General features: G+C 40.6%; 1 protein-coding gene across 1 annotated transcript; it reads right to left on the reverse strand.

The window, feature by feature from the left end:
* Positions 1–3,151: 3,151 nt before the first annotated feature.
* Positions 3,152–14,878, reverse strand: LOC104508407 (SH3 and cysteine-rich domain-containing protein-like; the record flags this gene model as incomplete). Its single annotated transcript, XM_010150019.1, has 5 exons — positions 3,152–3,250; positions 9,813–9,950; positions 10,073–10,124; positions 13,837–13,925; positions 14,814–14,878. Coding segments are annotated over 5 exons (443 nt in total), but the record flags the coding sequence as incomplete, so codon positions are not given.
* Positions 14,879–18,321: the final 3,443 nt, after the last annotated feature.

The following is an 18,321-nucleotide window of genomic DNA, read 5'->3' on the forward strand; positions in this document are numbered from 1 at the left end:
GATTCTATGATTCTAAGAACTACTTTAGTAATGATTTGCTAAACATGGCAAACGCAACTGCTGTGGATCTGAAATGGAAATGCTCAGTAAAATCTGTTGCTGGTGGGTTTAGTAAATGTCCTTGAAGGTGGATACCTGAAAACGGAATGGTCTGGTGCAAGGAAGCCAAGAAACATACACTTCTATTCTCCTTCCAACCACCATGTAGTCTTTATTAAGCAGAATATTAAATTAAATATGAACAGCATTTGTCTCCTAAAATTCAATTTTTTCTGAGCATACGTCAGACAAAGTCCATTCCATCATCTGTCTGACTTTTAACTGTTTGCTAATGCAGTATCTGTTATGAACTTGCATATGGTAGGAAAATAAAAAGATGGGATAGTTATCTGGATTCAGTGAAAGGCATCCAAAATAAATTTCAGGAAAATGATCTTAATTCATCAAAGTGCTTCAGCTTTAAGCATGCAAATAGCCAATGAATCACATACTTAAAGTAAAACTCATGTATGTGCTTCTTGTTAAATTAAGCATAAATTACGTCTCCATATCAAACAGCAGCAAAAGCCCAGTAAAAAGACAAAACAAACCCAAAAAACACAAAGAAAAGATAATCGTGAAAGCTTTGGTTCAGAAGCAATGCTTTCTCAGATGTAATACAGTCCACATAAGGTCTGTTTTGTTTTTACTCAGTCACTTTATTATTTATTGCTCAGTATCAAAAGGAATCAAACTGACATTGATTAAAGGCCATTGTGAGTTGTAGGTAATATTAATATAATTCTTTGAATAGTATGATGCACATTGTAGGGATAAATTGAAATCATAGAAGACTGAAATAGGAGGGAATCACAGTATGATACAATCATGTAAACAACAGCACATACGTAGAGATAATACAGATTTCCTTTGCCCACTTGACAGGCCTGATCAAAAGTAGCAAATATTTTAATCCTAACAAACACTTGAGCTTTTTCCTTTGAACAGGTGAATATAAAAAAAATATAATCTTATAAAGCAGAGTGGATCAATATGTCTCTACTGCTTTTCCTCTTGATCTTTAAGGCTTATCAGAATCCTCTGTCCTCCCACCGAGTTTATTAGTTACTTAGGAAAATGAGCTGAGCAAATGTTCATTGTTTGTACTGAAAAAACCCCACATTTATAAATTGCTGATATTCCCACAGAAGATATGAAATCAGACACTTTTGATCAGCCAGGAGGACATTAGTAATTGCTATAGACCACTTATGTTACGAAGGACCATGTTTCAGCAGCTGACACTCCTGCAACAACTTCCTCCTCCGCAACTGAGTGATACGTAAGTGCTGCAGAACGTGTCTCCGAGAGGCTGAAGACCTGTCTGCTCTGTGAACTTCGGTCACGTGTAGCGTTACGTTGGATTTCATAAGGCTTTGTGTAAGATCAGCTATTCACATAGGGCCACCCAACTATGGAGACCTGGGCTGTGCAACACAAATTCAAACTGCCTCAGTATTAGGAATCAGGACTGGTAGCTTGTTTTTAGAAATAACGTCAACTCTGCAAAGGCCTATACTAACTTGCAGCGTGTGAATTTCTTATTGCAGTTCAGGATTCAGGACACCAATTCGGGGTTAATCGCAGTAAAGACTGGCATTCAGTCTCAAGCTGGTCATATAAGGCATGAATTCAGCAGGGAGCTTTGGGATAGGACTTAATCTCTACGTCATAATACATGCTAAGCTGTTTAAGTGTATTTGGTGCAATTACATCCAATTAAATACTTGGAAATTAGGTTCCCTGTCTTTAAACATCATAAGGCCCCTGTTCTACAACAGGATTGGCACTGGCTGACATGTATCATTTAGTGAAGATCCGCAGTCCCCACGGACTGCTCTCCAGGTACTAACAGGTTCATATACCCAAAATATGTTTGAAGAGGGAGGCTTATAGGGACAAAACAGACCTGTCTGCACAGTTTCACTGGGATGGAGAGGATTTGCAGGATGCTGACAGTGGTTTATGCCAAGGAAGAATTCATGTCAGTGTATTTACTGCTGAATCTGCAAAACCTGTGTTTAGCAAATGAAGATGACGCCTTTGGTGTGTGAACACGGTGCTAAGACATTCAGTGCCTTTCTGTCACAAGTTCTGGATTTCGATAATTACAGACTTCACTTCTATGTTCAGTCTGCCCTTTCCTTTCAGTCTTCCAGGGGGTTAGTTAACTTTTATTTTTTATAAACAGGATTAATATATAAAATCTTTCAAGTGCAATAAACACAGAAAAATATAAAATGCTTTAAGCCTGTGGCTCTCTCCCAGCATTTTGCCCATTTGCTATATCACCAGATAAAGGTGCAGGAAACACAGAGGGACGGTTCCAAGTAGGCTTGTCAATTGGAGGACCGGCTATATTTGTGAGCTATGAGAGCAGCCTTCACACCCAACATACTTTGAGAGCTTTTGCTCGTATACAGAGGAAACAAAGGACACACAAGTTTGCTACTCTCTCATATGGGACGGTTGCAGAGAAAGAAAAAGCTGCCGACTTCCAGGGCACAGTGCATTTCTTGGACTGACGTTCACATGGCGTCTCCAAACTGCTTCGTATGAGACTAAACACCAGGACTAAACGCTTAAACTGATCGGTTGATACAGGGGACAAAAACTGTAGAACCACAGCCACACTTTACTACAAGCATTGGACTGTAGTACAAGGACAGTTTGAATGGTATTTCCCCCCTCCCCCCTAAACACACACTTCAAACAAGAAAGCAGTCCAACAGTTTTCTAAGACACAAGAACAGGACATGAGTTTAGTCCTTCAGAACAAGCTGTCTGTCTCCATCAGGGTCATAACAGCCATCTTGCACCAGAAATCAGCCCAGATTGGTGTTTTTTGCTACCTTACCTTATTCCTGTTAGTATCCAAGGACCCCTCTTTTCCCTAGTCGTTTCTGACTGTATCTTCTTTCAAACATTGCACTTTTTTTATTCCTTAGTGTTGCTGTGGCAGTCAAAATGTCTTTTTCTCCTTGTAGTTGCAGTTTTCTCACTATTTCCCTGAACATCTGCAAGACAGCCCATCTGGGTTGACACAGTGTGAGATGAGGCAGACAAGCATTGCCAACAAAGGGCTCCTACTGCAGCAAGCGGGCTGTTGAAATCAGATGTTTTCTAAGACATCTATGGGGACAAAACCTTTCTTCTTACCACTGTATACTTTGATAAAGCCATCATGTTCCTTTTCAGAAGTCACACAAATCTGAATGCAAAGAAAATAGGAAAATAATAAACTCTTTGCCATGATCAAGCAACAAATTATTCCAGGCTATTTATCAGGTAGGTTAGACATCCTGCTAGTTAATTCTATAAGTAGAACAATCCCTTTTAGACTGTCACTGTTGGATAAAAAACTCAAACTCGCACATGTAGAGGCTTACCTTTCCCACTGCCTCTGAAGTGCCACAGGAGGAACACTAAAATCATTAAGAACTTTGGGTTGGATCAAAGATTTTGAAACTGGAATTATGACTTCAGCTTACTGTAATGATTGTGATGGAGTTGTCTGTGTAGGAGAGGATTGAGTATTTCAGATCATGAGCTAGCTGGCTCCCTCAGCAGTTGAAGGTGAAAAGTAGTAACGGTGCAAAGGTGGGTCACTTGTAGAAGCTAATCTGAATGCAAGCATAATCCCTTTTGCATGTCTAATGAGGTCCAGGTACTTCTCAGATGGGTAGTGTGTTATCTGATTTACTCAGCTCTTACACCTACAGGTGCCTGTGCTTGTTGTGGACACCAAAGTATTTGATCTGAACCCAGCTCTGTGAGTGTGTTTGCATAACACTTACTCCAAATGGAGGCAATTATGGTGAAACCATATGGTCTTTACAATAGTGTAAATATTACATCATGGCAAAGGTTTACATTTCCTGAAGACCATTGTGGTCTCAGGTATTTCCATTTTGGGGCCCATCCTGACATATGTTTGGTAATGGTTGAGCCATTTGAAAGCCATTTTCCAACTAATCAAACAAGATTAATAAATAGCCATAAAACTGATGATCCTATTGAGACCAACTCACTGATTCCTTATGATGTCAGTGCCAGGTATTTAAAGCCCTTTGTCTGGGCTAACACTCACAAAGGCTTTGTCTGATAGGTATTTACAGTGTTTAATTACAATAATTCAGAGGGTAGGGGATGAACAAAAATGGCTTGAAAATGTTCCTGGCTAAATGCATTTCAGCATGACACTTATGGGTTGTATGGTGACACCTAAATACCACACCTGAATTCTGGCCAGCGTGCCCTCCTGTTGTCAATGCATAAAGTTTACTAGCAGCACTTATGCTGCCAGATGGAAATGAAAGGTCAAAAGAAGGAGGTGAAGCTGCTTCATATTTGCTACCTCCAGTGTTAGGAAATGATCAGGTGCATCTCTGTACCTCCAAACAAAGTTTTTGAAAGCAAATGGACTCATGAATTTTCTTACTGAAGCTACCCACTTAACACTAACTGAATTGGATCCCTGGGGCAGAATGACTGAGCACTCCAAAAGAGTGTGCAATTTAAAAAAATAATGTATTGTTGTTTGGGCTAAATCACATGGAAAGCGTGGAAGCGGTGTAGCATTCATGCCGTTTCTAGGTATTGCTGCAAAAGATCCAAGCTCATTTGTGTCATGGATCCCCAGCACAGCAGCTGCCCCTTTTGCAGTTACATCACCGTTCAAAACAGAGAGGTGTAAAGAAGATGTACACAGAAAGGTGTTTACGAGTACTGCTAAATGCTGGTCTGTGTCTCTGAGAAAGACTATGAAAACTTAAACGATGGGAGAAAAAGCCTACAAAGGAGCATCCAAGGATGGACGAGCAAGGCACAGTTCCAAGAGTAGGAAAGAGCACCTTGGTTGAAAGATGCCCCTTCTTGGTTTATCCTTGCTGCTGTGTGGGAAAATAAGTCTTTGCAGCTTCTCTATAAATAGACCTGGCTGGTTAAAAGGAATGCCTGACTCCATCACTGTGCTTTCCGTCTAACTAAAGATGTCTGCAAGAACTCTAGCTTTCTGCATGGGCCAAAGAAACCCCAAAAGCAGTCAGATCTCCAGAAGGGACCTGCAGCAGGTCTGCACTGTTCACCAGCCATGCTGAATTTCTTGCTTAACTTTTTTCCTGTGCCCTGGCTCAAAAGATTAGTAGTGGAGTAAACCACAGGGTAAGAAACCACAGCTCAGGCTATTTCCCAGTCATCAAAAGATGTTCAGAAATTGCGGTAAGTGAGGTCTAATATTATAAAGTCACTTCTCCATACTTTCAACTAATTTTGTTAAAAAAAAAAAATCAAAACAACACTAAAAGTAAGACAAAGAACTGTTGGGATCCTGACTGTTGTCTGAACTTGTCAACATCTGCCCTCCAGGATTTGTTGTCCATCAGTCAGCCCCAAGCAGATGGGGGTAGATGAGCAATTAGGAAATGATCCTTTAAGCTGCATGGTCATTCGTACTCTTCTGTTCTTCTAAGTCCTGTGCTTTGAATTTAGGCTCAAGTGGCAAATTCTCTTTGTCCAGGAGTAACTTTGAACTTGCTCTAATTTTCTGCAGCTGTGTTTTGCTTATCTTCTCTCTCCCATATATGTATTTAACCTATCTGTCATCCACAGACTAGTCCTGATGAAGTAGGAATTTAGTTATGAGGACAGTACAGTTTCAATATCTGTCCTGGAGTCTGCAGGCAGTGCCAAGTCAAGAGGTTTGAAAGCTCAAGTTTTCTGTTTGTCAGCAAGAATGACAGCCAAGGGACACTGAGTTTCTATGTCTGCTGCTCACTGTGCACTAAAGGTGTTGCCTACGTGAGCTCTGTGGATGGAAACGATGAGTTCATTTTTTCATATCCATTCAACCATAGTGCAAATGATGATGTTGCACTAGCTTTTGGACTGAGAACAACAGCTTATTTTGTGTACAACAAATTTGTACTTATTTAGGGTTTTAAAGATGACCTGAGCTAAACTGGATGCATAATGGGCTGTGCCCGTGTTTTGAACTCTTGCAAAACTTGTGTGCCACTCAGTATCTCTGAATGAATGAGGACACCCACCCCTGTTCAGCAAGACTGACATCAATGAAAATCACAGATAGCTGGGAAAAAGACCCTTTTCCTCTTAAGCCTAGCTGGGAAGTGCAGCAGTTGTAGCTGGGGAGCACATGAACCAACTGCGACATCACTTCCTGCACTAGGTTTGTGTTTTAAGAGATGCGGTCCGAATGCAAGTCACTGTTACGCAACTGATATTCAAAGTCATGCTCTTAGAAGCTCAACTCCTTTTAGAGTATACCAGGATGAAAAATGTAAGGATGTAAAGTAGCTCCTAGGCAGTGAGGTGAAAGAAGACTAGAAAACAGGTTGAAACCCTGGGGGAGGAGACCTGGGTCACAACCCTGCCTTGTTAAGCCTAACCTCATGGACTTGTTTAGAGGCATCGCCAGACTCTTCTGGGGTGGTTGGATCAGATCAGCACATTGCTACTAATGTACATGTGCCTAAAAGTCACTTTTTGAAATTCAAGTGACCGGGTGTTTGGGTAGGCAGGAAGTTTGTCCCCTGAGCTGTGGTGCCAAGGGGACAGCAAAGCTGATGGCTCGGGTTCAGAGGTTGTGGCCATCACAACAGCGGTGGCCCATTTGCAGTCACCCCAGAAGCTGTCTGGGAGATGCTTTCAGTAACAGCGCTAGTTTACATCAGTGACATTTATGAAGCACTTTCATTGCAAAATGGATCTGTTGCAGTGACCTTTACATAAACTCTTCGTCCACATTTGGATGAGGCAGAGAGTTTCCAATTGCCAGTCTTGTTACAAATGTTGTGGTCTGGAGTGATTTCTATTGCACAAGATCACTTGTGTAATTTTAAATCAATTGTGTTATTTAATCACAAAAAGCCCAGTTCTAAAGTGGTTTGTATTTGTGTGACTGTAGATGTCAGAGAGGTTGACGGTGAAGGGTGTGAGTAGTTTTTGTTGTTGTTTTTTTTTTTTTTTAAGAGGTTATTTCCTTTATTTAAATAGGATATTATAAAAAGAGTAAAACCAGACATTTAAACAGTAGATTATTATGACTTCTTTAAAAGTAAGGATGACAGAAAATGTTAGAGGCATTTCAATAGATGCTTTTTCAAACATCCATGATCTATTTCATATATCTTTTCAAAACAGTGACTTTTCTTTTGTGAAAAGAGGTCAAATCAGAACCTGTAATCAAGCAAAGAAGTATTTGAAAATGTGTGGCAATGAATTTGGGTAGGCTAGAGCAGAAATTACTGTCTGGAGAAATTTTATATATCCAAATGATGGTACAATCAATGAGAGCTGGAAATTATGCAGTCAGTATTGTGTATGAGACAGCTTAAAATAGGGGAAAGCCACAGAAATTGTCTGGTTTTGGCTTCCCTCTTAATAATCTTGCTTTACTGATGTCAGGGGCTAATTCTTCCTCCCCCCAACAGATTTCTAATTGAGCCCTGTGGTGCTCAGTCATCATCTAAATTTGTTTCAGGACCCACAAATCTGTCAGTGAACCTTGAACTCCAAGATGCTGATGTCTCTGAAGCAGTACACTTTTCCTCCCCAAGGCTGGGTTTTATATTTCATAATGAAATTTTCCAGGGATCCTTTGTGAAGACTAGCTTGTGCGTATTGCTCAAGATGGGTGAGGAAATTGTGTTGGTTTTCCATCAGTCCTCTCCTTGAGTATTAGCTTTGCCAGAAAGGTTTGCATGAAGCTGAAACTCAAAATGTTATTCCCAGGGCATGAAATGGACAAGTAATTCCAGAGAAAGCCCTCAGCCACTGTGCTTCAATCTTTGAAAATAACTCTGCTTGCCTGAAATGGCTTTTCTTAAGGTATTTCTGTGGCTTTGTTGATGTGAATGTATTGCCTTTTGCCTTACAAGAAAAGACTCCCTACCTGGGAATGTTTCCATAAGGCACAAAGGGGATAGAGACCTGCAGTATAAACCATGGATGGTATCAAGCAATATACTGAAAATTCATATTACTGTAATTGGATAATTTTCCTGTTGGCATATCATCCTTGTTTTCATTGTCAGACTGGTTCTGGACTCTTGTTAGACCCTGCAGGATCTGACCCATTGAATTTAACCTTATAAAATGGAGACAATTTGCCTTACTATAGTCACAGGAATTTATTAGACCAGTTAATGAGTTTTTCTAGCTAAAGTGAGACTTGACAGGAACTGGTAGCAATGAATGATCTCCCCTCCTTGGTAATCTGGAACAAGCCAGTGCTTTGCACATTGTACATATATTGTGCTCACAGCAGTCTGGACACTCTGCTCAGAGACAACTAAAATAGCTGGTTACATCCCACAGAAATCCTCAAATAAAAAAAAAAAAACCCAAACAAAAAAAAAACCAACAGACTTTCCCCAGAAGTCTCATTCAGATGACATCTTTTTATGCTTTCCTTATTGCATCCCTCTCTCTCTTTTGCACAGAAAACGTCAGGGAAAAAAAGGATGGAAAATAGAAGAAATGGATGGAAAAAGTAAAAAAAAAGTGGCTTTGGAAATATAAAATAAGATTTTGAAGTAAAAAATTCCCAATAACAATTAAATGGTTTTTCACAATAAGAGCTGTTTCACAGTGAAGGCTAAACCAAAACAAACCATAAGAATGGTGCCATTCAGGCAATGATCTCCATGGTGAGCACACATCTTGCAGTCTGGGTTTGGGAGTTCCTGTGCTCCTCTCCCCACGCTGCTGCTTGTCATGGTTAAAACCAGCTCACTGCTACGCGCTGGCCCTGTGCAGGCTGCCAGCTCTCACTGGGGGCTGTTATGGGGGCGCTCAAACCTTTATGGAGGGGCAGTGGGAAGCAGATGAGTGACTGTGGCCTCACTGTGACTGTCCCTCCTGGAAATGAATATGGCCTTGAAGCTACTTGAATGTAGCTTTTTGCATAATTTGTGAGAGGGTGGAGTGGGATCTGTTGGCTGTACTCCTTTCCTCTCGTGTCTTTGCATTTGTGTGTTTGTTCAGTCTGACCCCTGTTTTACACCAAATATTTATTTCTTTCTTCCTCTGAAGTCTCTCCCCAATGGAGTGAGGATGAGACAACGTTCACCTTCAACCTCAGCATTTACACGGGCTTGAGATAGGGCTGAATAAGTTTGTTAGAAAGGAGGAAGCAGTAGACAGACAGGATGGATTCACCCCTCTCTTTACCTTCTACCCTACCAGAGATGATGACGAGCTCCTGATGGCAAGCTCCCTTGTGAGTCTATTATGAAACAGGGACAATAAAAAGTTCTTGTGTTTAGATGAAGCTGCCAGACATTCCCACTTGGAAAATGTGGTTTTGTGAGAAATGAGACAAGAAACTGGGCCTTCATTGTTTGCAGCAGCAGCAGCCACTCTAACAGGGAGGATCTGGTATGTCTGCTGATGAGAAGGGATGCAGACCTTGACCGTTCCTTCATGGTGGCATGCCATATTCCCACACTACCATTTCCGCAAGCTTTGCCCTCGTGCATGGCACAAAGGGTGCACATATCTCTCATTATTCTCTGCTTTGGTGGTATTTTTCCCCTCTTTAGGATACCTTAGGCAGGGGGTATGCATTTGCACAAGACCAACACTGCTCTTAACTGGCTACTAGACACTATTACCATACAAATAGGAAACGCTGTAGTGAAATTACAGTAAGCATCATCTGCCTGTGTTCCTCTTACACAACTTTTCCTCAAGTCCTTGGTCAGAATGCCGGATGCTCAAGTCCAGTGGGGATCTGGTACAAGGGAACTTACCTGGTTCTCTTTTAGAGTTATCTGTCCCTGTTCCTTGCAGCCGATGAATGTCCTGATACACCTGTAAATCTTCTCATCATGTTGCACTCTTTGAACGAAGTTAGCAGGAAAAAATCCAGTTCTGTCATCAATTTTCCCCTGTGGAGAAAACATATTGATAGGTATTAGCACCTGTAGCTTTAATACAAGTTCAGTGTTGAAAATAACTTATTTTTCCCTTTGGAAAGAAAACAGATAAATATAAAATAATTAACACATACCTTCCACCAGTCTTCATTGGAATCTTCCAGGAGAGTGATCATATCCCCTGGCCTGTAATTAGAAAAGAAAAAGTAGGTTAAGATGACTCCTAATCATTACGCTGCATGAGCTTCCACAATTATCTTCTCATAGGAAGGTGGTCCTTCCTTGGTCATTTTATCTGAGCGTTCACTGCAGGTCAACTCAATGAGGTAGCAAAGTTTCCTTAAATCATACATGGTAGTGCAGAAAGTGAGTGTGTATATTGAGGCTAGATATGTATTTTGAGACAATATTTGTGAACTGGATTTTTTGCTTCTTGTTTAATAAGAAACTGTTTAAAATACCAGTCCTATTTGTTACAGGCATTGTTATGTCAAGACATTTCACATTGTTGGGACACACCACTTTATCATCTGTGTTTTCAAGCTGTGATTGCAGAAGGAAGGCAGCAGGAAAATAGTTCTAATTAACTGACAAAGGCAATTAGTCAGCAGGGATACAATTCTGCCCAGGAGTGTCTTTTTTCGGTTTGAATGGGACATATTTACCTTTATAATGTGTGGTATAGGGTTGTAATTGCTAAGTATCAGCCTCCAGCTGACTAGTTCCAAAGCAGAGCTAGGAGAATAATTTGGCTGGCAATGCTAATAGCGAAATGTGCTGAACTGATTTTGTGCAGGTAGTTGAACAGTTATTTGACCTCCTTACCCCCACTGGTGGCACTTCATCAACGTTATTATGTAATTATAATAGTGCTGCATTGTAGAAAGTAAACGGCAGCCTATTTCTAAATGTATTAACCTCAGAAAGCTCTGTCTGCTTGATAAGAGGTGTTCTTTGATCTTAATAAAATTAAGGGTTGACCCCTAATTTCTTGGCTTTCCTTGCATTTCCTGTTAGGTTCACTGTATTGCTGAGGTATCAGCACAAGGTCTTGCAAATGCATCTGGAGCATGTGCTGGATAATGGGACCAATTTAATGGGCTCTGTCAGAGCACGCATAGAAGCTGTGGACCGTCTGGGATGCAGCTGAAGGGGGTGGTGGTGCTGGGCCTCTTTGGTCCCCTTGCCCAGTGGTTATCATTGCTGCCTAAGAAACAGGCATCTAGTTTCCTAACACTGTGTGATCTGAACCAGAGTTTTCCAGATTTCACAGAAAGGCATTTTCAGTAGGGGAACAGCCTAGGATTTTCCTCAAGCCCTCTTTGGGAAGCTGTTCCAATGTGTTTGCAATAACTAAATGTTGCTGAGGTGAGAAAGGAAGCTAGAGAAAAAGGGCAACTTGGTATTGCAGTGGTGAAGATTTCTTCTATAGGCAAAGACATCTGAGTCCCTTATTCCAGTTAATATTTAATATAAACCACTTAAAGAGGTTTTGAGGGAGCCCATCTTGCCACTTCAAAATGACTAGCCTGTAACGCCATCAAAACCCTTACACTGCAAGGAACAACACTTGCAACAAGACAGATTTAGAAAGCCACATCATCCAAATACCCTTCTAGCCTGGTTGTTAGAAAAATACCTTAGAAAATACAAATTTATTTGGCTGACAGAGAAAGATAGCAACGGAACCTAAAGTCTCTCCATGTCAGTGGTCTGAGCATTAATGTTTTTAAATGAAAGACTTGCAGATTTTGCTTTCTGGTATTTTTTTCACACAGGGCTAACATAGATGTCTCTAGTCTCCAAAAAGAATTTAAAATAGAAGTTCCAGCTGTACCTATGTTACTCTTGTTTCCTAGATGTAGGCTGCTAATCCCTGAGAGAAGGCTACTTCCTTGGTTGAAATCACTTATGGTTAAAAATACTCATGGTTGAAATCACTCTCAAGTCTCATCTTTTTCTTCTGTAAATCACAACTCTGGATAAGTTGCCTGCTCTATATCAGTGCTCTAGATTTCAGTAGGTGGCAAGATAGGTGCTCATCAGTCCTTAAGTGGCCAGACAACAACTGATGATCATTATAGATCCTTTCCAAAATTTCCATTCCATTCCATTCCATTCCATTCCATTCCATTCCATTCCATTCATCACTGAAGTGTCTGAAACTCGAGGTCCTGTCTCCAGGACTCTCTACTTATTGTAAACGAAGGCCATCTTTTAGAATATGCATATTCTGGAATTTCCTACGTTACTTACACCAGAGCTTTGGAAAATTTGACTGGCTTGTTCTGCGGTTGAGGAAGAAATGATGGCTGTGGCAAGAAACAATTGCTGCTGAAACCAGGACTGGCACTTCTCTGTTGCAGTAATATGTCACCCACTGCATCCCCTCAGAGCTGAGATCTCCAGAAATCTGCTCTAACTCTTCCCAGCTCAGCTTCTTTCCCTGCTAATTGCCTTTGTTATGTTAGGGCTGATCAGTGTCTGGCTGGTCCCTGACTTGAGTTCCCAGGACAGTGTTTCTCAGTCTTGACAACATTGCTATGCTGAACCCATCTCCAGCAACTCAACTAGGTTAAATGAAAATTCATGCAACTAAACTCAATCCCGCTTGGCTCTGCAGTGACCAAACAACATTACTAGCTATTTGACATCCTTTATGAAACAGTGTTAATCCATATACTGCTGAATTTCTGGCCATGTGACAAACAATGCTAGCTGAGTAACACTAGTCTAAAACCTGGTTGGTGTCTCTGGAAAAAGCCTGTTAGTCATGATAGTCCAGGTTCTGTGGACCACAGGTTGCCTTTACCCTTAATATGAGTAACAGGAGAATTTTGAAAATTATGTGTTTTCTGGATGGACTCGTAGACTAGCGCAGGCTTGTCTGAGCGGTGTTACTCTTCATGGAACAAATGCACAAGCTGGGATACACCTCTAAAGGAGCAGGATGTACAGTGGAATACCTAAAGCAGAATAGCTGGCAAGTTGCACTGAAGGTCACCATACCCTGTGTTTTTTTCTGGAGGAGCTGACATTCCTAAAATAATGATCAGGAAATGCCAGGAAAACAGGATAAGGAAGCTTGTAATTCCACCTATTAGTTACAGAGAGATGGGAAGCAACAGCTGGGAGCAGGAAAAAGGCTTTCAGTGAAGGAGATGGTGATGAGAAGGACATTTATCTGGCATTTCCCTAAATCATGTGGCATGTGCATGATTATTTGGATATATGGTATGCCTAGAAGAGAGCCGACACATTTCATGAAATGAGCTCTAGGAAGACCATGCAAAATATAAGTAGCATGAATCAAACTAATTGTACTAAAAGAAAAGATGTCCTTTAACTTCAGTGGGCTTGGATTAGACCTTGCAGTGCTAGAAACTGATACAGAACTGAGGAAGGAAGTGTTAAAAATTATAATTAATAAGGTTATTTTGCAAAGATCAGAATGCATCTTTCTCATTTGAAAACACTGCTATCCAGCAGCTGGACTTTGTTCTCTTTTCTCAGACATAATCTGAATGTGAGGGAAAATAAAACAGGGCCGGTAAAATGTTCAGCACTAGCATGAGAACTGGTAAGGAATTCCTAGTTGAAAAGTTCCAGTTGAAAAAACAAAGCAATGGAAAAATGAATATTTCCTAGCTGAAAGCTATCTTGCTCCTAAAGTGACATTAGTGTTTTTGAAACTTCTTATCTACTGTGTTCTTGCCAACGAAGTTGCTCACCGCCTTTTACCTGTGAGAATATCTTTGTATCTATAAGTGGATAACTCTATAAAAGATGTTTATTACAAAGGTTAGAATGAACCCTCCCTCCCTCCGAAGTCATATACAGCCATATGAGCCGCAATTTAAATGGGTTAGATCAACGAATAAGCATTTTGGGGCTTTACCTCATCTCCAAGTCTTCATTTTCTTGTGGTACAAATTTGTACAAGGCAACATAGGTGTTCAGTTGTAACGTGCTTTTATAAAATGGTCCCTTTAAAAAAAGAAAGAAAGAGAAAATGTAAATATCTGTTCTGTACAGGAATTTGGTTCACTTTGTTAGAGACTGAGGAACCACGGCCTGATCTTCCAAGAAATCATCTCATTGCTTTTGCACCTTGGAGGACTATCACCCAGATACACTGTGAGTGACTAAGACAGTTTACATTTAGAAATAAGATTATTTGAACCCCAAGAACAAATTCCAGGCTACCAAAGAACACAAGCAGAAGTCTGCACAAGTTGGTCTTTTGGGTGGGATCTTAAAAATGGGTCTGCCTTTTGATGTTTGTTAATGTATGACTCCTACAAACCCAGTAATATATTACTGGCATCATATAAGGTGTCTGTTATACAGCCCTCGTTATGGATGGAGCTAGAATTGTAAAGTGCACAGGCCTAAAAACAGGGTGGGAAAATTACTTTCTTAAACAGAAAGCTGCTTTCATGGGGCTTCCCACAGAGAAGACTGGCTACTCTCTCTCATCCATTTCTCCACTGGTAATCTGGAGAAAAAAAAGCACCTAAACCAAACCCCAAATTATTTTCCAAATCAAACCTGTGATTTTGATGTGAATGCATTTCTATTGTAATGACCTGGACTCCCCACTGGATCTTTTGTATTCCCAATATCAATTTGAAACAAACAGAAGAACGTAAATGGGACCATAATGGGTAAACCAAAGAGCCATCCAGTCCCGTATATTTCTTCTAACTGTGGCCAGTGACCCAGGAATGGTATAAGAACATGACAGTCAGATGTTGATGCTTCTCCAGAATAATGCCCCAGCAGTCCTACCCAAGGTCCTCAGCTATCCATCAAAACAAGCTTTTCATATGACTTCCCTTTCCCATTGCTTTCTCACAAAATATATGCCCATACCGGGGAATGTATGCTTTTTGGTTCTTCTCCAAAGTGTTCTGTGCCATTTTCGGAGTATGTAAACACTGCAATAAAACAAACACATGACACTTTAATAGTTTAAGGCCCTTCACCCTCAACAAGATCACCTTTATTTTATTAATCTCTTCCCTTCCCCGTTTCTTTCTTCGATCCCTTGTACTCTCCTCTGAACCTTTCTACATCCCCAACAAAACCATGTATACCACTGGCACATGGCACAAAACCATCTCTGTCTAGAAGAATTTACAATTTTTATGAATAAACTATTCTGATCAGATGAATATGCACACGTACAGCACTGGGAATAGAAACTAGGTCCTCTAATTGCGTTACTATTTAAAGTCCAGCAGCCTTTTCCTCACACCAAATGCTGTATTCTCATGTCTAGGATGAGCAGGATTTCCATTTAAAAGTGTCTGCAAAACCTGATGACTATACATGAGGAATATTGTGGGAATTTTGCATGCAAAACCCCTTCTTCCCCTTTTTAACCCTACATCTAAATTTTTGACAGCCACCTTTGATTTCTCTCTCCAGTAGTCTCTGCCTGGGGGGCACTGGACACACTGACTCTCTGATTTTATAGGAGGTACGTGAATTGCTGTTAAATCAGCATGGGTTAGCCAAGACACGGGCCCGTATGTTTCAAAATATGCTTGTAAGTTACTAAATCAGAAACTTGCAGAATAAGGCTCAGGTCACAGCACCTAACATACCTGACATCAGTTACCCTCTACTGCAATTGCTTCATGAGCTGATTGATGCCTGTCCTCAGTTATCTCCCTAGAAAAACCACAGTGGCTTTATTACATGGACTGAATCCCTCCCTTCACCTTCGAAGAATTGCCTGGTGTTTCTTGCTTCTGGATAAAGTTTGAATATGATTTTAATAGCTGGAGTCTTTGAGCAGCTAGAACCATCAGCACATTCTCCCAGCATTTACCTCTGCAGAGGTTTTGAGCAGCAGTCTTTAACAATTTGGAAATCGCCAAAATGGCAATAAGTACACAGCTAATTGCGTGTGTTTTCTTCTTGTTTCTCTGTGATAGTTACATGTGTTCTGTGTCAAGAAAGTGCTAGGGAACACCAAACTGCTTAATTTCTTTCCCCCTTTGCCCTTTCACTTGCTCAGCCTTTCTTCCATTAACATATATTTCTATGTCTATTCTACATTGTAAATGACAACCAAACAGAGTCTTTGAAGAATTTTTGTGAGTGAATAATAAAGTTCCTTGATAGTAGAGAATTGTACTTAGACATGGGAAAAAATTTAGTGTTTTTATAACAGAGGAAAGATAAGTAAAACGACAGCCACAACATGCATGAGAAAGATTTTGTACGAAGAGACATGCATCCATGAGCACACAAAAGCAGGTGTTCTCTGATAATATGTAAGACAATACTGTAGTCGTAAAGTCCAATGTGTGAATGTGAACACAGCACCTGAGCTGATCCCTGCAGCATTTAACCTGAAAATGCCCCAGGTTGTGTCCAGGTGGTCTGACTGCAGCTGACCTGGGGACATCACTGTGCTCCTCACCAAGTTCTACTGTAGAGGGACTCTGACCCCGCAAACTGTCATGAGTACCAGCGGGAAAACCTTAAAAACAAAATTAATTTCTGGTATCTTCTAGCATAGGGGTATATATATACCTGACACCTTTATATATATATATACACGATTATGGTCTTTAAGGTCTAACCTAAACCATTCCATGCTTCTATGATTCCATTTCAGCAGCATGTTCTGCTTGGTGACAGAAATTAAAGCCTAGTTACTACTGTACAGCTTCATGAGCTGTGAAGCTGACCCAGAGGGTAGGGAGGGAGCTGGACTGTATCCTTTGTGTTTGCTGAGAAGTGCTCACTAAACCTGGGTTTGCAGGGAGGACATCCCCTATGTGTCTTGAGGAGAAAATGCTCAAATCCCTGTTGATAATAGACTCATACATGTCATTTCAAGTACATTTTAGCTTGCAGTACTTCTGTTATGGGTGGCAATTCACAGCAGTGAAGTAGTATAAGTGGCTTAGTGGAGGCTAAAGGGCCAGAAATTAGGTATGCCATTTTACAGTTGTAAACTAGGAAGCTTTGCTTCATAATACATGTGCCAGGGCCTGATTGAAAGAATCTTCCCTTGAACTTGTTGTCACAGGACTCTATAGGACTGATTACACAGCCACACATGTGCTGAGTATTTTCACACTTTTCCAGGCTGTGTCTTTTCTACTGTTTCCCTTTAAGCAAAGAGTCTCAAACATGCATTTTCCTAAAATCTTATTTGCAGAAGACAGTTTTTTTAATGGTAAAAAACCCCAGGAATGGACCTGATGCATCAAGGCATTAACATGGAACTGCCTGATAAAGAGGCAGTGGACAACTGAGGATAAAGGGGTGGTGAATCATCCTGTAACAACATTTTGAATTTACTTTGTTGAATTTTGAATCTCTGTTTAGCTCATGGTCTCTGAATATTACTTGGAGGCACTTGAATCTGAAGGACACAGAGGTATGTAGTTCATGTCTCTACACAACAGAAATCCCTCTATTTTCATATTTGTTTGCCCCAGCAGCAGGCCAAAAAAAACCCCAACCCAAAACCAAAAAAACCACCAAAACCAGGGATTTTTACAGTCTAAAAAGGATTTTACCATTTCCATAGCTTGTGCAAACAGTGTGGGCAGTTTATTAAAAATCTACCAAGGGGAAATTTTTGGAGTGACTGATGCATAATTTATACCCCGAATCTCTGAAGGATAGATTGTAAAAAAGCCAGCGCTGATCAAAGGAATCGTTAATGTGCCGCGGAAGTTATTTGGAGGTTTGACACATGCTGAGTTTTTAAACTAATCTCTTTGAGTAAGTTCCTTGAATGCTTCTCCATGCATTCAGTGAATGCAGATCTCAGAGAAAAAAATTTCTTTGGGTTTCAGAAATGAAACTACTGATCGAAAATAAAATAAAAATTTCCCTGAAAGCTCAAACTGGGCTAAATTAATCTCAGGTGGCCAGGATTAAACAACGTGAAACAGACTGAATTCTTTATCTGCAACCAGGTCAGGTCAATTTGCACTGGCAAGACAGAAAACCTAAAAACATTGTCAGCAGAAAGTAGGTAACATAGATGGGACATTGACAAAATGAGAGAAAGGAAATGAGGAACACAGTGAGGAGAAATGATAGGACCAGGAGGGGAGGAATGGAAGAAGGAGGTAGCATAAGACAGCAATGGACAGCTGAAGCTGGCAGTTCATCTCCATAAATTGCTAGCAGCATGCAAGGAGCACTGGAGATCTAACAGAAGAAAGCTATGCTCACTGATTTTATTTTTTTTTGTAGTGTACTTCCCACGCGAGTTTCAGGAAAGCAGCCTTCAGGTGCTGTTAGGGAAATTGCTCTGATGGTTTGTGCCTGAAGTTTTGCTTAGCGCTCCAAAATCCTTTCTACTTACTTTCTCTATTATTTACAGGCTGGATCAATGGGCTGA

Source organism: Eurypyga helias, unplaced genomic scaffold (genome assembly GCF_000690775.1).
Source record: "Eurypyga helias isolate BGI_N326 unplaced genomic scaffold, ASM69077v1 scaffold51244, whole genome shotgun sequence".
In the NCBI taxonomy this organism is placed as follows: Eukaryota; Metazoa; Chordata; class Aves; order Eurypygiformes; family Eurypygidae; genus Eurypyga; species Eurypyga helias.